General features: G+C 36.6%; 1 protein-coding gene across 1 annotated transcript in view; it reads right to left on the bottom strand.

The window, feature by feature from the left end:
- Positions 1-719: 719 nt before the first annotated feature.
- The window catches only part of LOC115212334, a 178,207-nt gene continuing 153,467 nt past the window's right edge, over positions 720-25,459 (bottom strand). The window contains exons 39-52 of the mRNA XM_029781198.2: positions 25,270-25,419; positions 23,655-23,837; positions 21,878-21,969; positions 19,950-20,079; positions 17,013-17,194; positions 16,308-16,398; positions 14,466-14,652; positions 10,764-10,936; positions 8,397-8,558; positions 6,972-7,117; positions 6,184-6,323; positions 3,185-3,282; positions 1,993-2,146; positions 720-1,414 (exon numbers count right to left, since the gene is read on the bottom strand). Of these exons, the coding sequence (XP_029637058.1) occupies positions 1,350-1,414; positions 1,993-2,146; positions 3,185-3,282; positions 6,184-6,323; positions 6,972-7,117; positions 8,397-8,558; positions 10,764-10,936; positions 14,466-14,652; positions 16,308-16,398; positions 17,013-17,194; positions 19,950-20,079; positions 21,878-21,969; positions 23,655-23,837; positions 25,270-25,419 (1,953 nt within the window). The 3' untranslated portion in view covers positions 720-1,349. The remainder of the gene's footprint in view (positions 1,415-1,992; positions 2,147-3,184; positions 3,283-6,183; positions 6,324-6,971; positions 7,118-8,396; positions 8,559-10,763; positions 10,937-14,465; positions 14,653-16,307; positions 16,399-17,012; positions 17,195-19,949; positions 20,080-21,877; positions 21,970-23,654; positions 23,838-25,269; positions 25,420-25,459) is intronic.

The raw sequence follows: 25,459 nt of genomic DNA, 5'->3' as shown, positions 1-25,459 counted from the left end.
TAGATATGTCCAATTAACCCTTTCGTTACCGTATTTAATTTGGGATGCTCTATGTTTCTTTCAGTTACTTTAAATATAACAAAGAATTTAGTAAAATAACTTAGTTATCATTCAGCTGGTGTTAGGAACATAAATTGTGACTTAGGTTTGGTGGAAGATTTTAATTCAAAACTTATGAAAATAAGACATTTATACTCAGAGCCAGAGCCGGTTTCAGCTGGGTTGGTAACGAAAGGGTTAAGGATCATTGTGGGTTTGCATAGTCTCTTTATATTTTGTGTTGGGTTGTGCTTATGATTTAGTACACATGTTATAAGAGGGTTTCTAATCTAATAATTCTTGAATTAATGTCTTGGGAAAAAAGATGCTCCCTGTAAATTTCATGTTATATTCATCATCGTTTAACGTCCACTTTCCTTGCTAGCATGGGTTGGATGATTTTGACTGAGGGCTGGCAAACCAGATGGCTGCACCAGGCTCCATTCTTGATCTGGCAGAGTTTCTACAGCTGGATGCCCTTCCTAACGCCAACCACTCTGAGAGTGTAGTGGGTGTTTTTTACGTGCCACAGTACTACAATTTCATAGTGACTGTTATTTTACCAAATTCTTCATTTTCTAAAATTAAAACAAACTTGACCAAGATTTTATGATATAGAATAATCAGATTGCAACACCTTTGATTCATTGATCAGATCTAAAAAGAAAACAAAGTACATCTTTGATCTGAAAATACTTTATTTCAGTGTGATATCAAATTACAGAAAAGCTGAATTTAGTGTTTTATTTATGACTAATGCAAAATAAGACATAATTAAAAAAAAAGTTATCTTCAGTTGGAATTTAATTCCATAGTGGTATATGAGGGATCTCTGAATTCAGCTGTGTGTAGAGTGTACATAGAGTAATTAAAATTAGTAAATGAAAAAGTAATTTTAAAAAGGTGCTTATTTTAAATTGATTAAACTTTTTTTTTATGTGAAGTTTTAAATATTAATGTAGGATAAATTATAAAAATGAGTGTCCTGTCCTAATACATAGGAATTTGAAACTTGCAGTGTTCAAGAACCTGCTTTTGAATAATAGCAATTTGATTTCTAGGAGTGTTTTCAGTTGATGTGCTATGTATACACTAGTCAGGAAATTAAATATTTATTAAAAGAATTGTGTAAATAAGTTTGTAACCTGGCCAAGGCCAAGAAAGAGGAGAGGACTGTACTTAACTGATACTTCATTTTATTGACACATAAGGGGTAAAGTTGACCTTGGAAAGATTTGAACTGAAAACGTATACAATATTATTAAAAATAATTATTAAAATGCTGTTCAAAAATATAGTTTTCATGTTGTTTAATATAGAATGAGCAACAGGATACTGAAGATCATAACTGCGACGTTCACATTGCTGCGAGATCCTGGAGAAAGATGGACAAAAAGATTGTATTGGTTTAAAAGTTTATCATAAAAACACGTTTTCAAATGCTAATGGCCTTAATGCTAAAAGTGTGGTCCCTTTTAAACAACATTTATGAAAACATTCGAAGTGAAAATTTACAAAGAAATTTTGTTACATAAATTTCATTAGTCTATTAGATATATTTTAATTTCAAATATTTTTGCTTAGATAATGAAAATGTCATTAAACCTTTAGCATTCTGATTATTCTGTTGAAATTAATGCTTATTTATTCACATTGTTTTGAATTAATTATGCATTATCTTGTTTTGAGATTTTGATGAGTTTGTTTATTTTTAGACTGACATGGTAAGGCGGGTGGAGGAGGCCCAATTTGGACAGTCTGAGCATGAAACACGCGGAATATTTCGAGCCTAATATAGCCTGTTTGAATGCTAAAGGATTAAAGTTGTTAATCATTAAGTTAAGTATTATCAGAAAATTAATGGTTTGTGTTGACAGCTTTTAGTTAAGATTTCTAATCCCTAGCCAAAAAATTATATTAGCTTGTTTGTAAAAAATCAAATTGTATAGTTACCATCACTATTGTTTTTATCCAGTATGTTATTAATGTCTTTTAATTTTTCGTTAATGATATCTGTTTGTTCACTGTTTAATTCAGATTTTTGTGCTGCAGTTATTTTCTGAACTTGGGATGTTGTCAGATAGCGGAACTGGTGTGGATGAAAGTTCTTGAAAAGAAGGGTAAGAATAAGAGGCACGGTTAAACAGGAATGCAATATGTTTGAGACGTACAGTACCTAGGCCTACATTGAGTAAGCATCTAGTTCTTATGTTGCAGAATCTATATCCCATTTCATGTTGCAAAAGTTGATTTGCATTTTCTTAGTAGTATGTTGTAATTTCCACTGATCTAAAATTTGTGAAGAGTAATAGAACTTGCATTATTATTGTCTATTGGCAACTTTCAGATGTCTTGCAAACAACTTGCACATGCAAGTGCTACCAGTTAAAAGCTCTGTATATCGGAAGCTAGCAAGTGTATGGGGTCATCAGGAGAGAATGCGCGCCGTTTCGGGCCTACCTCTCAACGGCATCAATGCGCACCGGCTCCCCTCACTGATATGAGGCCCCGCTTGCTAGATCAGCTGGTTATGAAGAACTCAATATACTTCTAGCCATCGCTCATCGTCTCTTTTTAACCAAATCCAGTGGCTAGCCTTCTCCACTGTAGATTGGATATTAGTCATGGTGGTATTGACCTTACGATGAGTTAGGCCTAGCGATAACAATAGTCGTCTCACGCTGTGTCCTACAAACCCTCTACATCCGACTTCGATAGGAAAATGTTCCGCTTTCCAGCCTGCGTCTTCACATTCCTCGAGGAGGTTTTCATAACGGTTCAATTTTCGAGCCCGAGCGGCGTCCATATTATCTTCGTGAGGAACCGTTAGCTCGACTATACTTACAACCTTGTAAATACATGGCTCACAAGCACTATATCCTTGTTTCTCATTGAAAGTGACCATGCTGGACTAAGTGAAGGATATAGCAGACACTTTGAGTTGTCTGCCATATCAGAAAGTGTAGGAAGCACTTATACTGATGACTGAAACTACAGAGAATGCATTTGCCAAGTTATGCAAGAATGGTGTAGTTTGTATTGCAAGACAATTATACTAGGCTCGTTCGTTTCCCAAGTAAGTGAACCAATTACAGGTCACAGTAGCCTACTATGTCACAACCTTGTAGAATTAGTGAACTGTTACCTTCAGAGATTCAGCGGCAATCTTTGGTATTGTGTCTGGAAGTATTGCAGTGATTTGTGTTGATGTTAGCTTCTGTAAATCTTCGGCTGATAAACCACCTGAAATGTATTACATGCAATAGCTTGATTATTTTCTCAAATGCTTATACTAAAGCACCATCTTTGATGGGAAAAGTAACATAGATTTTTCTTTTGTTGGAATTAGAGAACAATAGTTCTCATTGGTTACAGGTTTCCTTATTTCTTTATTGTCCACAAGGGGCTAAACATAGAGGGGACAAACAGGGACAAAGGGATTAAGTCGATTACATTGACCCCAGTGCATAACTGGTATTTTATTGATCCTGAAAGGATGAAAGGCAAAGTTGACCTCGGTGGAATTTGAATTCAGAACATAACAGCAGACAAAATACCTATTTCTTTACTACCCACAAGGGGCTGAAGACAGACAAATGGATTAAATCGATTGTATCAACCCCAGTGTGAAACTGGTACTTATTTAATCGACCCCGAAAGGATGAAAGGCAAAGTCGACCTCGGCGGAATTTGAACTCAGAATGTAGCGGCAGGCGAAATACCACTAAGCATTTCACCCGGTGTGCTAACGTTTCTGCCAGCTTGCTGCCTTCCCTAATTGTTTACAGGTTTCAATTAGGCCATTCACTGGTTCACAGTATTTTTGGTAGCAAGAGTCACAACAAAATATCACTGGTGTTTTAATTTCGTGCCAGTGTTTATAGCCTTAAAGACAACTACGTGTCATTGAGTATGTCTACATGCTGGCACTCTGTTGGTTATGATAATGAGACTTCCAATTGATCCAAGAAACAGAACAGCTTGCTTGTGAAATTAACAAGCAAATGGCTGAGCACTCCCCAGGCATGCACACCTTGAATATAAGTGCTCTTGGAAATTCAGCATAGGGCTAACCCTTTGAAATACAGGTACTCATTATTGCCAGTTGAGAGGACTGGAGCAAAGGGAGATAACATGCCTTGCTCAAGCACATGCTGCCAGTAATTGAACTCAGGGCCTTAAGATCGTGAGCAGGCTTCCATACGGTTTCTGTCTACCAAATTACATAAGGGTTTGGTTGGTGCTGCATTGCAGAATCCAGCAAGGATCACATGGTTGTAAAAACATAGCCATATTTGCACCACAAAATATGTGATAAGATGCTTAGTTAACATCAATCTTATACACAAGCATTTAACCACTGTGTACTTCAACCCTAAGCTTGTATTGTATCCATTCTCATCTCTCTTGTTATATACATTTTTTCTAATATTTTCAGCATTACAAAGCATTCTTATGCAAACTATTTGCATATTGACCTGAATGTTACATACATCCACTTCTGTGAGTTAGGTACAGAAATGATTTGCTCTGCCTATTTTCCTCTTAAAGATATTCTCAATATATATTTCATAATTTACATTTTATGGTGAGAAGAGATCCACATGCCTGTGTGGTAAGAAGCTTGCTTCCCAACCACATGGTTCTGGGTTCAGCCCCACTGCATGAGACCTTGGGCAAGTGTCTTCTACTACAGATCCAGGTCGACCAAAGCCATGTAAGTGGATTTGGTAGATGGAAACTATCTGTGTGTGTTTGTTCCCATCACCACTTGACAACAAGTATTGGTGTGTTTATGTCCCAGTTCAGCAAAAGTGTCGGGTAGAATAAGTACTGGGTGCGATTCATTCGACTAAAAGTTCTCGAAGGTGGTGTCTCAGCATGGCTGCCATCCAATGACTGAAGCAAGTAAAAGAGACCATTGTATAGTCCAGATCTTATGACAAGTGGACCAAGAAGTAGAATGCATACAATGAGGACCCCTCAGAGAGCTAAATCACACAAATGAAAGATAAGGTAAATTGGTTCTACACATTCTAAAAAATAGGATGGAATGTGCAATGATTATAGGTTTGGTTGAAACAGCCCAACATTTGGAAGCCTCTTAATGGTTGTTCAGCACTTTCAGCTGGTTCTCTAATCATCATCATCGTTTAACGTCCGCTTTCCATACTAGCATGGGTTGGACAATTTGACTGAGGACTGGTGCACAAGGCTCCAATCTGATCTGGCAGAGTTTCTACAGCTGGATGCCATTCCTAACACCAACCATTCCGAGAGTGTAGGGGGTGCTTTTATGTGCCACCGGCACGAGGGCCAGTCAGGCGGTACTGGCAATGGCCACGCTCAAAATGGTGTTTTTTACGTCCCATCTGCACAGGAGTCAGTCCAGCGATACTGGCAACAACCTCACTCGAATGTTTTTTTTTTCACGTGCCAGAAGGCGACGCTGGTAACGATCACCCTCAAATAGTACTTTTCACGTGCCACCGGCATGGAAGTCAGACAGCTAGGATACATTAGAGAATGTAATTCTCTATAACTTCAGAAATATACATTCATGACCAGATTGCCTTTCATAAGTTTGCTTGATTAGATTTGGGCTGGACTTCAGCAATACATATACAAATTCTTTTCATCTTGATTTTTATATTTAATTGCCATTTGAATAACCTTCACCAACTGTAGGAAAGACTAAGAAATGTCAGAACTTCATTTTAAATGTTAATGTATCATTGCTGTGACAGGTGAGTTATGGATAAACCATGCCTTACTTTAGAAAAACATTTAGTTAACTCATTTTTCCTTACCTTAAACCCTATTAGCATATTTCTATAGAAATACATTGTTTTTTCTTCCGATTAATTTTTTAAATAATGAATATAGTGAAATAACATTGTCACTTTGAAGCTGATGTTTGGAACAAATTAACATGAAATTTTAATTGAATATTTTTAGTTCACTTTAAAACAAGGAGTCTATACAATACGAACAAGATCAGTTAAGTATCAAAAAGGTTAAAACCTCAAGACTTATTGATTATGATTATCATTATATACTGTTAATTGGTTTTTTAATGTAAGTCTTTGAAGAGATGTTTTATATATTCAAATCTAACAACACAAGTATGTTACTATTACTTACTAATCACAGCTCCCATGCTTGCAATTATTGAATCTGACCACTTGTCAACATCTTGGTATACATCTTTGGCCTTTTTGACCCAAAGTTTGTGCTGCGCATTCGTAAAACAGTCAATGTTTCCAAGTTCTCGAGCTGCAGTTCTGGAAGCAGATATAAAACATGAAAATATCACATGAACATAAGATTCTTATATCAACAATATTTTCAAATACCATTTTAGTTGCTGGAGAGTGGGCTTTTTAGTTCACTTAAGATTAAATCCTTGTCTATAGGCACTTATAAATTTTATGCAGATCTCTGTGGCCATGCCTCATAAAACAAAGACATGAGGTTTGTATAAAGGAGTAAAGTTGACTTTGGCAAGGCTGCTCTTACAACCTGCTCAATTCAACATGCTTGTATTAAATGAATAAACAAATTTAAAGAAATAAGGAGCACTCTATCGGTTATGATGACAAGGGTCCCATCTTGCTCGTGAAATAAACTTGCCAGAGGCTGAGCACTCCACAGAAACATGTACCCTTAACATAGTTCTCAGGGAGATTCAGCATGACACACCAAATGTGACAAGGTTGGCCCTTTGAAATACAGGTACAACTCATTTTTGCCAGCTGAGTGGACTGGAGTCATGTGAAATAAAGTGTCTTGCTCAAGGACACAACATGTTGCTAGGAATTGAACTCATGAGCTGAATGCCCTAACCACTAAGACACACACCTTCACAATAAACAAATATATGGTGTTTATGTGTGTGCGTTTCTGAAGGGAGTAAAGTTGATGCAACTTACGAATATTCATCAGATTTTATTGATTGAATAATATTAGTGTTCATGCCACAAAGCAGATTACGAAATGTTTGTAGTTCAAGGCTGGTGATATAACTGCTGCTGGAGTTCAGTAACTTTTTATAAAGCACATCAAACGTTGCTTTCAACTGCAAAGAGAAACAAGTCACAATAATGGTTGCATTTATGATACATAAACACATATATACATTTACATACACACATAAGCACCTATTTATGCCTGCATTTCCTAAATATAGTATCAGGTTCATTCCCATATCAACCCCCAGTACTGCAAACATGCTGGACAAAAACTTTATACTGGCCCTTTAGCATTCAAACTGGCCACACCTGGCCTAAATATTCTACCTGTTTTCTGTTCAAACCATCCAGATGCAGCCTCTCACACCTACCATACAGTGTCCTTCTAAAAATAACCAATCACATCGTGAAAATCTCAAAACTGCAAGATAATACATGATTAATTCAAAGCAATATGAATAAATAGGTATTACATTTGACAGAATAATCTAAAAGAAGATACCAATCAGGAAATCTCCTGGTCCAGATCTTATTACAGGTTATTGAATAAAATATCTCAAATTTTATCGGTGTGACTTAACAACATTGTATGAAAAGAAGATCAAGGGCATGTTAAATGTACTCACATGGCTGTCAACAGCCATCACCCTTCTCATTCCCCAAAATAGCCAAACCATGAAGACTCTCCAATAGTCTGTCAAAACATCATGTATATATTCACTAGCAGCTTCAACTTGTTTCTACAGGGGATCATTGTACCACCAACGATATTGTAACTCCTAAACAAGCTGGGGGAAAGAAGGAAGCTGGTATGTTACTATGACTTGGCAGACACCCATAAAATTATTAACCATCTTACAAACAATAACTCTGAGCACCTTTTCAAACTCTACCTGTCTAACACCCGTGGACATGTCTACAAAGTCAGAAAACAGCACAGCTCCCATGACTTCAGGAAACATTTTTTCACGCTAATAGTTGCTGAAGTATGGAACAAACTGCCGGCATCATTTGTTAGTTGTCGGAGCACTGCATCCTTCAAAACTTTCATGCTTCCTGAGATTCGCCAACACTACACTTGAATTTCTCCCCTCCATACACATGCAAGTATGTATCTGACTCATACACTGTTCACTTTCCAGACATTTGTACATTACTGCATATGCTTTAAACGCACTTTTGACAAGTTGTGGTGCACCTGAGTACTGTATACTATAATTTCATTATTATTAACCCTTGTGGAATAAAAGGTTGATCTTGGTGAAATTTGAACTCTGTGCATAAAAAAGCCGGAAGAAATGTTGCAAGGGATTTTATTTTTAAACTCTTAACAATTCTGCCACCTTGAGAGCTTTCTGCAAATAATGATAAAACAAATATCTTTACCTTATCAGACTGCCAGGTGATTTGATTGCCTAAACTAAAAGCAAGATCCAATGTATTGAGATCTAAGCTGCTAATTTCATCAACTGATAGACCTGGTATTGCAGGAACCACAGATTTCAAAGTGGATTCAGACCATTTTGTAGATATGGGTGAACCTAGGATCTAGAATTGGAAAATAAAAGAAAAAAATTACTGTATATTAATAAACATTTTCTGAGTTATTAACATCATCTTTTATGATTCTATATTTTAGGCCATTTTTGATAAAAACTACTATTGAAATTATGACTATTATTGCAACTTTCAACATTGTTAACCATTTATGAAACACAGAAGGCAGGATTAATCAATCAGAAAATTTTAATTATTATTGAAAAATTTAGACATGTAGAAAAGACAGTTAAAATATATGTTAAGATAACTACATCTGCAGATATGACTATGTGATTAAGAAGTGCCACTGTTTTGTACATTGGGCAAATGTTTACTGTTATAGTTCTGGGTTGACTAATGATTTGTGAGTAACATTTGGACTAAGGAAACCGTATGGAAGCCTATTGTATCATCATCATTATCGTGTAATGTTTATTTATTTTCCATGCTGTCATCCTATGGAAATCTGCTTCCAGCATTATAAGTTAATTCCTCAAATGGACACCCAAGGAAAATGGAAGCATAGCTGACCAAATACAATATGCAGAAGGTCCAAAGACACTGAAGCAATTACAGACAACTGCAATCCATTGCCAAAGATCAATACAGATGGAGATCACTTCTCAATATCCTATGCCCCAGCAGAGTCAAATGAATAAAAGAAGAGATATTATAAATATATTCTACAAAGGTACAGGTGATTAATCTGGAAAATCATAATCTTATCAGGTATTTACTCCTTTATCCGTTTACTTATTCCACTCATTGAACTGCAGCCATAATGGATCACTGCCTTACAGGGTTAGACAAACAAATCAACCCTAGCACTTATCTTTAAGTTTAGCATTTATTCTATCAGTCCCTTTTTTTCGTTAAACCATCAAGTTATGAGGTAAACACACAAACCAGCACTAGTTGTCAAGTGATGAAAAAACATACACATCATCATCATCATCATCATTTAACTTCTATTTTCCATGTTGAAATGGATTGGACAGTTTGAGAGGATCCAGTTAGCTACAGCATCTTGCTCCATGTCAGTGTAACAGGATGAGAGGTCCCTGCACTGGATTGGTGCAGCTCGCATCTTTTACATTAAAATTATTAATCAAAGAAAGAGCCAAGAATTCCGATTAATGTCAACAGTATAAATATTTATTTCTTGATTTGCAATATATATATTTCTTCCTCTGGGCGAATCAGCAGCCTAGGAGCTTATCACAGTAGTCAAGTGGAGTGAGCCAAATCCTGTCCGTTCAAGCATAGCGGAGATACGCCAAGAGGTAGCAGCTTCAGAGAGCTGATAAAACGTGTCTGTCTTGTTCAGCTACTGGCGTTCAAGAGTGCAATATGAGGGAATTTCGCTGCTGCTAGTTTTCTGCGCATGCACATGAGGGAACTTCCGGAAGAATCCAACCCTGCACATGCGTGCTGGAGATTTCCAAGATGGCATCACTACATCAGCTTTGACAAGGTTTCTACAGCCGGATGTCTTTCATAACATCACCTGCTTTACACTAAGTATACTGGATGCAGCTTTCATGCCACCTTCACTGCTGGGGTTGCCAGGTAACTTTCAAGGGAGGGAGGAAAGAATAAGAAAACGGAAAAAAGAAGAAAGGGAATGGGCTTCTCAAAGATCCTGGTTACCAAATTCACTCGCAAGGCATTGGCGGTCCATAGGACTGTAGAAGACACTTGCCCAAGGTTATGCACAAAGGGACTGAACCCAAAACTATGTTAAAAATCAAATTTCTTGACTACATAGACTTAAATGAAAGATTTTATAGATGATGTATATCCTGCAGCACTGAATTTAAATAGATCTTAATCATGGGAATTCAATTGCTAAGCATGTTCCTTGGTTAAAAAATAATTTTTTCCACTTCGTTTTTCTAATATGTTCTACTTTGAGTAGGTCATATTGCCATTAAAAACACACATTGGTTGTACTTTACTTCTTTATAATTGAGTAAATATTGATCAGCTTATCAAAGCCTTTTACAATACTACTGTGGATTTCTATGGTTTTCCTTTTTTTTTTTTTTTGTGAAAAAGTTGCTGAAGAAGGGGTCAGTGAATTTTTCTTGGAAGAATATTCATTCCAAAGTTCAAGAATATTGGTTACAATATGTCATATACATCAAGAATTTTGCAAAACAAACAAAAACTAAATACATTCTCTTGTAAGAAAACTATATTTGTCATACTCACGGTTTTAGCTTTATCTGCAAAAACAGCTTGATGATTTGTGGACCAGGATTTTACCACACCGAGTCTTTCCATACAAGTCTGAAAATTTTCATTGCAAAGCATTTCTTTCAAAGATTCAGGGCTTATCATTTCCGCTGCACTGCCCAGTTGAGAGGGTAGTTCACAGTCACATGCTGCAATCAAGGGAAATAACCATGTATTATATCTATAATATCCAATTTTGGGGGATTAATCGATATGCGGGTATTCTATTTCAGATAATACAAAAATAACCCAATGAATATATCTGACAGTAAACTCATGGTATCAGTCTGCACATCATGAAATAACACTTAAAGGATATAACCTAAATTACCAGCTATATAATATACTTCATTAATTATATCATACTTATATTTATTAAATATGAAGGAACTTCCAATACTGAAACACATGTAGTTCCTTCATATTTGATAAATATAAGTATTAACTAAAGTATGATATAATTAATGAAGTACATTATATAGCTGGTAATTTCTGATACTATGAGTTTACTGTCAGATATACTCATAAGGTTATTTTTGTATTATCTGAAATAGAATACCCACATATCGATTAATCCCCCAAAATTGAATATTGACTTTTATCAGATACTTTGTATGTTTATAGATAAATATATAAATACACTATAAATAAGACCCCAAAGTACTATATGTAGATGCATATAGCGCTGTAGGGTTTTACACCTGATTGATTTGGAAATTTGTTTTTCCAAATTATTTATATCTATAATATTAATTTCATATGTAACATTCAGGTAGGGAAGAAAGAAATAAAACACAATCGATCATATGCATCATCATTTGAATGTATAGTGAAGGCCTGTTGCTCAGTGGTTAGAGTGTTGGGCTCACAATCATAAGGTAGTGAGTTCGATTCCCAGATTAGGCTGTGTGTTGTGCTTTTGAGCAAGACATTATTTCACATTGCTTCAGTTCACTCAGCTGTAGAGTTGCAACATCACTGATGCCAAGCTGTATCAGCCTTTGCTTTTCTCTTGGATATCATTGGTGGCATGGAGAGGGGAGGTTGGTATGCATGAGTGACTGCTGGTCTTCCATAAACAACCTAGCCCAGATTCGTGCCTTGGAGGGGAACTTTCTAGGTACAATCCCATGGTCATCCATGACCGAAGGGGGTCTTCTGTTACCATTTGAATGTCTACTTTTCCATACATGCATGGGTTGAACAGAATTTGTTGATGCTCTTCCTCTTGCCAACTCTCACCTGTTTCCGTGTGAGGTAATATTTGCCCATGAACAGATGTTTTACAGAAGATTGGAAGCAAAGGATGTCATCTGCATGAGGGTGAAACCGACAAGTATTATGTAATGTCAACGCAAGGAGGCAGTAACACATACACACCTGCATATACATACACACGCACACACACAATGGATTTTCAGTTTCCATCTACCAAATCCATGCACATGGCTTTGGTCATCCCAGGGCTAAAGTAGAAGACACTTGCCCAGTGAACCATACAGCAGAACTGAACCAGAAACCATGTTGTTGGGAAGCAACAGGTTTGGCTGTGTGGTAAGAACTTTAAACACATAACATTTTCATTTGTAAGACAATTGACTGTTAAACTATGGCATGAAATTAGGAACAAAATTTATTATTGATACATCATTTACATCATCATTTAGCGTCCGTTCTCCATGCTAGCATGGGTTGGACGGTTCAACTGGGGTCTGTGAAGCTGGAAGGCTTCATCAGGCCCAGTCAGATCTGGCAGTGTTTCTACGGCTGGATGCCCTTCCTAACGCCAACCACTCCGTGAGTGTAGTGGGTGCTTTTTACGTGCCACCCACACAGGTGCCAGACAGAGCTGGCAAACGGCCACAAACGGATGGTGCTTTTACTCGCCTGGCCCCCGTGCCGGTGACACATAAAAGCACCATCCGTTCGTGGCCGTTTGCCAACTCTGTCTGGCACGTAAAAAGCACCCACTACACTCACAGAGTGGTTGGCGTTAGGAAGGGCATCCAGCCGTAGAAACACTGCCAGATCTGACTGGGCCTGATGAAGCCTTCCAGCTTCACAGACCCCAGTTGAACCGTAGAGCACTCATGAGGAAATCATCATCATTATTCTAACATATTTCCATGCTTACATGGGTCAGATGAAAGTGCATTTGTACAGAATTTTATACAGCTCGATGCTCTTCACAAAGCCAACTGGCACTTGTTTCCAAGCAAAGTAATAATCTCCTAGTCTATCCAACAACAAACAGCCTGGACTTGGTGGTTATGTAGAGAATTGGCAACAAATAGCATTATGTGAATGAGCTTTTTGGCCTTTTGCTTTACAATCAGTGAACCCATGTGAAAATGAGGGGAAACACAAACTCATACATACACATGTATGTGTATGTGTCCAAATGAAAGAAAAAACTGAATGTTGATGTTTTGAATGCATTTAATACACATTTTCAAGTAGTTATGTAAGATAACCTTTACGTAATACTATCTTTCTTTATTCAAACACCAAAGCATACAACTTGATATACACACACAATCACAAATGTGCATACAAACAGAAGGCTTCTTTCAGTTTTCATGTACCAAATTCATTCACAAGTTTTCGGTCAGCCTATAGGTAAAGTAAAGTTACTTTCTTGAGTCATACTGACTCATAAATGCTGATTTTATGATGACTATTTTCCCTACTTGGACGGGACGCTGGTTGATTGTAGGATAACTAATTTTTGCAAGATGAATGGAGTGGAGCAATGTGAATTGAAGTGTCTAGCTCAATAACACAACATGTCACCCATGTGTATGGATTTGTTAGTATAGAAATCTTTATATATAAAAGTCAAGTTGTGTGTCTGTCTCCTACGATTTAGATTCCTAACTACTCCCACATTTTGCGATGCAGTTTAACCAAAACCGGGTATCTTATAGTCGTGATTCATATCGAGCCCTTCTGGGTATTAGCGCGCGTCTACGATTTAAAAAAAAATTTACCATCATTTTTTTCCATTTTGATGCATTTTTTTCGCTATTATATAAGGGAAGTAACTCTCTAAAAATGTCTGCGATGAGTCAACGATTTAAAAAAAATTTACCATAATTTTTTTTCCATTTTTAATGCATTTTTTTGCTATTTTTTGGCTATAACTCTCTAAAAATGCTTATATAGTTATTTCCCTTACAAACCCGAGCAATGCCGGGCGATACTGCTAGTGATATATATATATATATATATATATATATATATATATCACCGCTGTATACTGTATACTAACAAACAAAAAAAAAAACAATGCCTATATATGCATAGTGATAGTGACTATTTCCATAAATATAAACATTTCTAGTCAATCTTTTCTTAGACGTTTTTTTTTTTTTTGAAAAATATGTATTTCTCGCGGGGCGTAATGCTTATGTAGTTTGACTTGTGTTGATATTAAGTGCACTCTTTCGTATTCTTTATAGTTTAGTGGAGAATGATTTGGAGTAAATAGGGTTCATTAGAGATGAAACTATTCACGATGGGTCTAATGTATTGTTTTGACACCACTGATATTGTTCCTTCTGTTGGCCAAATGTGTTACCTATGACTCTCCTTTGTTCTAAGTACTCTTGAGAGTTTAAATCAGAGCAATAATAGCATATAATAGCTTATCAACAAAGAAAAATTTCTGTCAATTACCTGTGGTTGACCGTTTCCTGCGACGTGTTGATTGCTTAGCCACCAGAACTTGAACAACCTTTTTCAAATATAGATCTAGTTGTGAACATGCAGGTTCATCACCTGTTTCTGCTTCGCAGTTTTTCTTCAGCATCATCTGTGTTTTCATAGCTTCAGCCAGTAGCAAGGAAGCTGAATCAAGGTTCGCCTGTAAACAAAAGGACAAAATTACTTTCATTTGGATAGCTAATTAATTACCTATTTATTTCGTTTATTAAGTGGAAATTTGAACCCAACCCTGGGTACTCATTCCCAAGGTATTTTTTTATGTTATCATCATTATTATTATTTATTCAAGGCACTGTCTGGAATTGAACTTGGACATATAGTGTAGTGGTTAAGAATGTGGGCTATTAATCCCAAGATTCTGAGTTAAATTCCAGACAGTGCCTTGAATAAACAACAACAACAACAACAAAAAATACCTTGGGAATGAGAACCCAGGGTTGAGTTGAAAGTTCCATCTGAAGTTGAGTTGAAAGTTCCTGATGAAGGCTGGAGGGTATATTAGCTGAAATGCTATGGTAACAACCAGCAAGATGAGGACACATATCTGTTAATACACAACAACTATAATGAATGTTTCTTGAGTATCAATGTCCTGAAGTTGGGGAAAAGTTGAAGAGTGTTTTTGCCTCTTCTACAAATACTACAATTATTTTTGTTCCACTTAACTTACTGTGTACTAATTCAGTCCTAACTCATTCAATACACCTATCTTTTTTTCTGTCATTATTCCTACTATGTATAATTCCACAGATATCTCACTTAACATTTTTTTACAAGTCTTTTTTCCTCATAATTCTTGTCTGAAACTACCAACTTGCCAATAATTCCTCCAACATTCACTTGTTGAAGATAAAATTTAATATGAACTAAATTGTTCTAACTCTCCTGGAAGACTTGCAAGAGCTATGGTGATTGGTCTTTCCTTCTCCCATCCAGCAATTCTTTTGGGGAAAAAATTTTTGTCAGTAAAATTGATACCAATATTTGACCAATACTTTATATTATCAACCCCAGAAAGATGAAAGGTGAAGTTAACTTTTGGTAGGATTTGAACTCAGAATGCAAAAAATAAAAAAGAAAAGAAAAGAAAATTTGGTAATTCTTGAGAAATTTTGAAATTAAAGGGTCAAGCCTTTTTTTATCAACCTGCTTTAAACTGACTCTGATCCTATGATACAAATTTGCCAGATTTTAAGTTTCAGAGCTAAGACGTATTGAAATGGAAGCAACCACAGAGTGGAAGAGCCAGTTAATAGCATACAAACCAGTTAAATCCACTTTAAAGTGAATTTAACAGCTTTGAATGTTATCAAGTGGCCCTTCTGCATTGTTTTAAAGCATTCAGATTTAAATAAAAACCTTTCATCATAATTTTATAAAAGAACCTGTTGTTAAATTATGCTTCAAACACCAGCTTGATAGAGCTGTAAGCAAAGTGTCTTTTAAGGACATAATGTATCAAATATCAACTCTTTTGATTCAGAAGGATAACACCAAAATGGTATTGTTAAAAATGATTCTATCCTTATAGAGAAACCATAGTAGATCATTGCTCTAGGATTTACAAATAAAAATATTTTTTATATGACAAATTTATTAATGTCTTTTGGTGGCTGGTCTCTTTGTTATTCAGAGAAGAATGGGAAAAAATTTCTCTACATAAAATGCCATAGTTTGAATATCTTTCATAATATATTTGCATGACTAAGGTTAATTGGGGGCTAAGCAACGATAACATCAACTACCGCCCAGAAAGATTATGAATTTTTAACCTTATAATTACTGAACAGTTACCTTTGGTATCTTATCAATGTCGTCCCGACCTCCAATAAAGATGCTGATTAGAGCGATATTATCTCCAGTCAGAGTGGCAGGATTGCTGAGCCTGTCAAATATAAGGAACATGTAATAATAACATTACTACAGAACAACATTACAGTCATCAGAACCCCAACCATCATTATAATATCTATCCTTTTCATTACCACCAAAAAAAAAAAACCAATTTTTTTGTGGCCGTAGCCAGTACCGCCTGACTGGCCCTCATGCCGGTGGCACGTAAAAGCACCCATTACACTCTCAGAGTGGTTGGCATTAGGAAGGGCATCCAGCTCTAGAAACTCTGCTAGATCAAGATTGGAGCCTGGTGCAGCCATCTGGTTGACCAGTCCTCAGTCAAATTGTCGACCCATGCTAGCATGGAAAGTGGACATTAAACGACGATGATGATGATGATAATGACGACCACAACCACCATCATCACCATCACAATTATCACCACTATCATGTCTCACTCCTAACATCACTTCCATCGTCATCTCTTTCTCAATCACAACTGTGTCCTATTACCCGAATCACCATTATCTACACTACCCAAACAAACCACCACAACCATATTCCACCACTACTATGGCTACCACCACTAAATAGATTATCAAACAATTTTGCTTTATTTCAAAAACTTGTCAAGTTAAAATGCAAAAACATTTTTTTTTTTACCTGTCGATCTTTTTAAGTCTGTTGCTGATTTCTTGGAAAACAAGTTTGTCTTGTACAATTAGTGACAAAATCTGTGCTGCTTCTAAAAGTTGTTCATCATCTAATTTTGAAATATCGGACACATCAAGGAAATTAATTAAATTTCCAAATTCTTCAAAACTTAATTTTTTATCCACTACTAACTAAAAACAAAAAAAAGAAAACAAAACAAAAATATTTATAATGAATATATGAAGCATTAAACCTTGCAATTTGTGTAATAATCATTATAACAAAATACTATTATTGTAGTGCGATGGAACTGTAATGTGAGGAGCAAAATGCAGCTCATCTACCTCTCAGTGTCGGCTGTTCAGCTGGATTAAATCTGAGATCTGCCCTACTTGTCTGACCTACCACTAGAACCTACTGCTAATGCCCTTTCTAGCTTGCATGTCTACTCATGTCCATCCACTATGGCTGCCTGAGGTGAAAGATGCCCACACCAGTCCTACTTCCAACCTTGTCATCACTTCCTCTTCCAGTAGGGTCCCTCAGCCACTGATGTTACTGATCCTTTCCTTCCATTCACCTCATCAATTAAAAAATATTTTTCAACCAACTTTATTTTTATTTCTGTCCATTTTCACTAATCACTTTCTATCTAGTGTTTCTGTGGTATGATCTGACAGGAAATGCATTTCTTTGCAAATTTTTGTTTTAGGAAGTTGTAGAAAGGTACTGTATGTTTCAAACATGGATCTATATATAATGAGGTGTGTATATGACATTTAGAGGACAGTGAGTTGAATAAATTATTCTTGGATTATTGAGGCAACAGCTGCAGATAAAAAGACGAGTGGAATTCCATGGAGTTGGTATTCTGAGGAATAAAAGAATTGGTGATGGTATCTTCATGCGTTGTGAGAAAGGCTGAGAGAAAATGCAAGTGGAGCTGCCTGTTTGATCCAATTCCACAGGTGTTGAGAATTGTCCAACCAATTTTAGTTTTATTGTCTTCATATATCCAAGAGATTGTCTGTGTGTCACAAGGTCATGCTAAACTCGTACAAAAACTTCAAGATATTTACAACACTAGATTCTGTTAATAGAGTTATATGCTTCAAAATAATGTAATCAAGGGCTGAAATTGTTCGCAACCAACTAGAAAAATACTTTCCACAATACTAAGTAGTTTGCTGAAGAGGCTGGAGAATAATTAAACCAAAGTCAACCAAAACTTAGTCACAATTTTATCAAGATCCTATTTTCCAAAATAACTGGGTTTTTTTGTTTGTTCTTTTTTTTACTTCTTAGAAATAATGTTTTTTATGTTAATTTTTCCATGGTATTATGTGTGGGAGGACTTAACATACAACATATTGTCACATATTGGTCTTTTGTTATCTCATCTGTGAGGCCCACTTTCTGAGGTATTGCTTCATCTCTTCTTTCTCCATCTTGCTCTTTCATGGGTGCCCAACCACCACAGATATGTGGTACATTTTTCATTGTACTCATCATTTATTTGCATTATGGATTCATACACAAGTCAATGAAGTGGTCTCTGTATCGTTGCATGGTATGCTTAAAAATGATAGCCAAATTTCCTCTGAACCACTCACTTCCATTTTATATAAGGACAGATCACATTAGATTGTATAACCCATACTACTGAATGGTCATGAGTTGAAATGTCTTTGATTAAAGGTTTTCCCAATCAGAGATAATCTAAAGCTAAACAATAGGAGTGGCTGTGTGGTAAGTAGCTTGCTAACCAACCACATGGTTCCGGGTTCAGTCCCACTGCGTGGCATCTTGGGCAAGTGTCTTCTGCTATAGCCCCGGGCCGACCAATGCCTTGTGAGTGGATTTGGTAGACGGAAACTGAATGAAGCCTGTCGTATATATGTATATATATATATGTGTATGTGTGTCTGTGTTTGTCCCCCTAGCATTGCCTGACAACCAATGCTGGTGTGTTTACGTCCCCGTCACTTAGCGGTTCGGCAAAAGTGACCGATAGAATAAGTACTGGGCTTACAAAGAATAAGTTCTGGGGTCGATTTGCTCGACTAAAGGCGGTGCTCCAGCATGGCCGCAGTCAAATGACTGAAACAAGTAAAAGAGTAAAGAGAGTAATATGTTTGTAACATTGAAGTTGACTCACCTACATCATCTTCTTTGTATTCTACATCTCATGAAAATTCTCTCTGGCCTCAAAATTGTTTTGTAAACAATGCCATGTGTCACTACCTTACACAAGTACACTTCTTACAAATAAACAATCTACTTATCCCCATAGAGAAAAATCCTTTGTAGCTAACTCACTGAACTTTTTTTCACTACCTTCTTGCTTTTTGTCATGAATAGTTAAGATTCTAAAAAAAATAAAATTTTAAAAAGCTGCTTTTTATAGGGTACTAGCAGTATTGCCCAGTGTTGTTCGGGTTTGTAAGGGAAATAACTATATAAGCATTTTTAGAGAGTTACTTCCCTTATAGATGCCAATTCGGGCTTTCTTAGCCATTTCTGTTTTGGTGTCTTCAAGCCATGAAGTCGTTGTTCTAAAAGAACGCTGGTCTCCTTGACAACGCTTTACGACGTTGATTTCCTTACACTCCCTTCCCCACAGCTTCACAAGGGAGGGAAGAAGGGGGAGAAGCAAACAGGTGCAGGTGTGACCATGGACGCCAACTCCGCCGCCATCGACACACGAAAAATTATGCATTAAAATGGAATAAAAAATGATGTTAAGTTATTTTTAAAATCGTAGACTCATTGTAGACGCGTGCTAATACTCAGACGAGCTTGATATGAATCACGACTATAAGATACCCGAATTTGGTTAAACTGCACCGCAAAATGTGGGAGTAGTTAGGAATCTAAATCGAAGGGGACAGACACTCACACAACTACAGTTTATATATATAGATATAATTCAAACACTTATCTTACCTTAAAACATAGGTCTTTGAACATTTTTCCAGATTCTTTAGACATTTTTTCATTCATGCTATTTCCAAGATTTTTGCACACACTTTCAGCAATTTCTAACTCAGATTCCACATTAATGTTCTTGATTTCCCTGGAAATAAATTCAAACAAATATGTAAATTTGAAATTAGAAGTAAGAAGGCTCTTCTTTCTCCTAGAAAAACATCTATTGTCTTTACAGAAATGTATTTAAATTCATGGATTCATTCTAGTTTTCATGTACAAAGAAGTTGAGAGCCATAGCAGCCCTCAGTGAAGATTTCCTAATGGGAGGATTCATTTCAGCATTGAAAACAATAAAAGGCTTTGTTAATTACAGTGCTACCACTATATACTCTTCAAGATCTGTATCAAGGCTGTATTTCCTATCAACATCATCACCATTTTTCTCTTTCTCACAAACACACACATATATATTTATATGTGACTGGCTTGTTTTTTAGTTTCTGTCTACCAATCCACTCACAAGGCTTTGGTTGGTCTGGAACTATAGTAGAAGACACTTGTCTAAAGTGCCATACAGTGGGACTGAAATTAGAACCTTGTAGTTAGGAAGCAAACTTCTTACCACACTGTCCTACCTACACCTTATCTATAATATATATATATATATATATATATATATATAAAAGCAAAATAAAATAAACTTATTCTTTGTTCAACTAACTAAAGTAACCCTTTTTAAAATCGGAAATATTGGTACAGCTGGTTCTTCCATCACATCTGTTGAGATAAATCTTCTAGACGGAGATAGTGGTCAAATGCTTATAGATTTACCATCCAGAATTTAACTCAGGACTACAAGTTAACAAAACATTCACTAATTCAACAATATAGGTGCAGGAGTGGCTGTGTGGTAAGAAGCTTGCTTCCCAACCACATGGTTCTGGATTCAGTCCCACTGCTTGGCTCCCTGGTAAAGTGTCTCTGCTATAGCCTTGGGCCGACCAAAGCCTAGTGAGTGGATTTGGTAGACGGAAATTGTAGGAAGCATGGCTGTGTGGTAAGTAGCTTGCTTACGAACTGCATGATTCCAGGTTCAGTCCCACTGTGTGGCACCTTGGGCAAGTGTCTTCTACTATAGCCTTGGGCTGACCAAAGCCTTGTGAGTGGTTTTGGTAGATGGAAACTGAAAGCCCGTCGTATATATGTATATATATATGTGTATGTGTGTGTGTTTGTGCGTCTGTGTTTGTTCCCATCAACATCGCTTAACAACCGATGCTGGTGTGTTTACGTCCCTGTAACTTAACGGTTTGGCAAAAGACACCGATAGAATAAGTACTAGTCTTACAAAGTCCTGGGATTGATTTGCTCAACTAAAGGCGGTGCTCCAGCATGGCCACAGTCAAATGACTGAAACAAGTCAAAGAGTATATGTATATATTTGTGTGTGTATCTGTGTTTGTTCCCCCCTCCATCACATGACAACTGATGTTGGTGTGTTTACATCCCCATAAATTGAGGTTTGACAGAAGATACCAACAGAATAAGTACTAGACTTACAAAGAATAAGTCCTTTGGTCAGTGACTGAAACAAGTAAAAGAAAATATTGCCAAAGTTTATAGTGCGGAATTGTATCACCTGTAGCAGTTTGGACCTACACTGTCTAGACCTCTTCAATGATGCACAGACTATCTTGCATTTGTTAGAGTAATGATGAGAGAATCCCAAAGCAGGTGTAACAATATTGTAATAAAAATATTATTTCAGTGATTCCAGTAAGTGCAGATGGTAAATGCAGACATATTCCAGTCTTATTAAAACTTTCTCAGCAAAGCAAAGACCTTTTTTTTTTTTTTTTAATCATAGGTCTTCTAGATGAGGTCTAACCTGGTTCCAACAGTAAAAACACTAAGATATCAATAAATTGCAAAAATTAACTCACTTTATAGCATATTTTATTGTGCAGCTAGCTTTATCACTGTCTTTGATTACGTTCACTCCCTTCTCTTTTAAGACAGAAAATAATAATTTTGCCTGAAAAAAAAATGAAGTACTGTTAATAGTAGAACTCAAAATATTGATTTTTGAATTTGGTTTGCAAGATTCTTTATGTGAGTCCATGTGTTGAAGCATATTCTGTTGTGTTTGGAGAGAGTCGTTTTCTTTTTGTGCTTTACCGGTGAGTGTGTTAAATTATATGGCACAAAAAGAAAATGACTCCTCCCAGACACATCAAAATTTTGAGTTTTATATCTTCTTACACTCACAGTTGTTCGTTCAGTATGATATCAAGGGCATTTGTGGAGGTACGTGGCTTAGTGGTTAGGGTGTTGGACTCATGATCATAAGATTGTGGTTTCAATTCCTGGACTGGGTTCTTGAGCAAAACACTTCATTTTATGTTGCTCCAGTCCACTCAGCTGGCAAAAATGAATAATCCTGTGACAGACCAGGGTCCCATCAAGATGGGGAATTTATACATTATCGAAATCATGAAACTGGCCCTTATGAGTCTGCATGACTTGAGAAATTATCCTTTATATCAAGGGCATTTTTCTAGTAATATACTGTCTTTGTAAAGTAACCCATCATCACACTTGTGCCATTTTTTTTTTTTTTATTAATTTTAATTTTCTGAGATAATATATGGTTGATTAAATCATTGACCAAATTTTAATTCCTGGTTGAAAATGTTTAACCTATCTTGTATCTAGTGGCAAACAACTCCAAAAGGAAACTTCTCAAAATCCTAACTGGAACTCATTGAGTGCCCCTTATGCACTCTATACTCTGGCCAGTTGACAGAATTTCCAAGGACTCCTTGATCACAACCATCAGTTCCTAGCCATTGCAAGAATAAAAGAAGGACTTTAAAATTACTTGCTTTTTACCTGGTGTCACTCCCTCCGTCACTCCTAACACATTATCCACTAATGTCCTCTCACACATCTTGTATGTTACCCACTATGCCACATATGTGTAATAAAGCAATGCATTTTCAGAAAGATATGAACCTAGAAACTTCCCAATTTACTTCCAAAGCTATTTGTCAATCTTGTGAAAATGCTAGCTTCAACCAATGTAAATTGAGCTTTGGTCAATAATTTGGGGAGAGATCAACCTTGCTAAAGTGATTAGCAAATAACACAATATGAAGAGGGATGTTTTATTAAACCAAATGTTTGACCGGCAAGAAACAGTAGTTAAATTCCCTCAATTCACACTTAACAGTCTTAAAAAAAAAATACACATTGGATAATGTAGTTTCTACAAACATCATGTTTAAATAAAAAGAAAAGAAATGAGATGATCACAAATGAAATGTCTTTGAGGATAGATCTGCTTGATCAGGTCTGACCCAGGACTTAAAAACCAAACAGTAGCATCATCATCATCAGCAGCAGCAGCTGTTCAAGAATTTGGACCTGGAGATCTCCATTTCCAGCGACTTCGAAGGCCACCTCCCAGTGGTGTCAGGCGTCAACGAAGAGCACTCGACTACAACAAGACGACCAAAGTTTTTTTTTTTTCCAAGGTCTGGGGTCTCCCGCCCCTAAGCCCTAGAACATCATCTAATCACCCTTACCCGTCTTGTTGCTTAACAACAACAACAACAACAGCAACAACAGACAATCTCTCTTATTCACTTACACACACAGAATGATGAGAGAAGTCAATAAATATGTTTCAAAGATACTAGAATAATTTCAGCTACTTACCACATCAATATTAAGATCACGTTCATATTTACATGCTTCTTGAACCACTTCAGACGTTTTGTCTGCAGTCAACTCCTTAAGCATATCTTCTGTCACTTTTGTTGTGAGAATACCCAGTTTACTTGGATCTGTCTTGAGAACCTCTTTTATCATTGGGGAACACTTTTTACTGAATACCATAGTCTGTCATACAAAAATTGAACACAATGTTTTATGTTTTGAGAGAAAGATATTTTTTAAAGGTTAGTGTTTATTTAAATGGTTGACCAGGATCTTGTGAGTGAATTTGGTAAACAAAAACTTTATGTTCTGAATCAGAACAAATGTTAAAACAATTCTGCCAATCTACAAATTTCAATGGGTACTTTACTTTATCAGCTTCAGAAGAATGAATGAAAAAATTGGCCTCCATGGAATTTGAACTCAGAACATAAATGCCACAAGGCAACTATTCTTATTTCTTTATTGCCCACAAGGGGCTAAACATAGAGGGACAAACAAGGACAGACAAAGGGATTAAGTCGATTACATTGACCCCAGTGTGTAACTGGTACTTTTTAATCGACCCCAAAAGGATGAAAGGCAAAGTCAACCTCGGCGGAATTTGAACTCAGAATGTAGCAGCAGACGAAATACCACTAGGCATTTCACCCAGGATATTAACAATTCTGCCAGCTTGCCACTTTAAAGTCATTCATTAATGTAAACAAAAGGAAGACTGTCTTCTCTATCAGCACTTGGTGACCTGGGATTAAACAACAAACACCCTCTTTACCTCAATTGACATAGATCCTTAGTCACCTAGAAATAGCAGCAATATTTGCTGCCATCTTATTTAATGAAATATCAAAAAGAAAAAAATATATTGAATAATGTTCTCCTGTCTACAATATTTCAGCAGAAAATATCCGAGAGTTTGCTCAGTGAGTCTTAAGCAACAAACAACACTTAATTTGCTTAGTTGACAATCATTTCTATTCCTCTTTCATGGTTGAGTAGCTGGCAATATAAAGGCAATTTAGAATATTCATCCCTCTGTGATATTTATTATGTTTTTAACATTTTTTGGAAGCACTCCGTCAGTTACGACGACGAGGGTTCCGGTTGATCCGATCAACGGAACAGCCTGCTCGTGAAATTAACGTGTAAGTGGCTGAGCACTCCACAGACACGTGTACCCTTAACGCAGTTCTCGGGGATATTCAGCATGACACAGAGAGTGACAAGGCCGGCCCTTTGAAATACAGGTACAACAGAAACAGGAAGTAAGAGTGAGAGAAAGTTGTGGTGAAAGAGTACAGCAGGGATCACCACCATCCCTGCCGCTGCCTCGTGGAGCTTTTAGGTGTTTTCGCTCAATAAACACTCACAACGCCCGGTGTGGGAACCGAAACCGCGATCCTACGACCGCGAGTCCGCTGCTCTAACCACTGGGCCATTGCGCCTCCATGTTTTTAACATAGCAAGTGCATATAAAAGTATTATCTTAGGACAAATACTGCAGTAACTGGCCTCTTGACAATGCGTGTTCATATATACATACAAAATTCAGGTAAATCATTTTGGAAAGATGAATAAGGTGAAACAAAATAGGCTCAAAGAATAAAATTCCTACCTGAGCCGCATTTAAATCTCCTAGTGCAATGTCTTTGTTACACAAATTATCTTTTGATATGCCATCAAACTGTGTTACTGGTATTGCAGTGAGGAGGGACGAACGGAGGACCAAGATCATTGTGTCGTCATCAGGATTATCTTCCATTATCTGGAAAGGAAAATATATTATGCATATGTGTGTGTGTGTG

The sequence above is a fragment of the Octopus sinensis genome, linkage group LG5, assembly GCF_006345805.1.
Source record: "Octopus sinensis linkage group LG5, ASM634580v1, whole genome shotgun sequence".
NCBI lineage: Eukaryota > Metazoa > Mollusca > Cephalopoda > Octopoda > Octopodidae > Octopus > Octopus sinensis.
The sequence above is the reverse complement of the archived record's forward strand: the minus strand, read 5'-3'. Positions and strand labels throughout refer to the sequence as shown.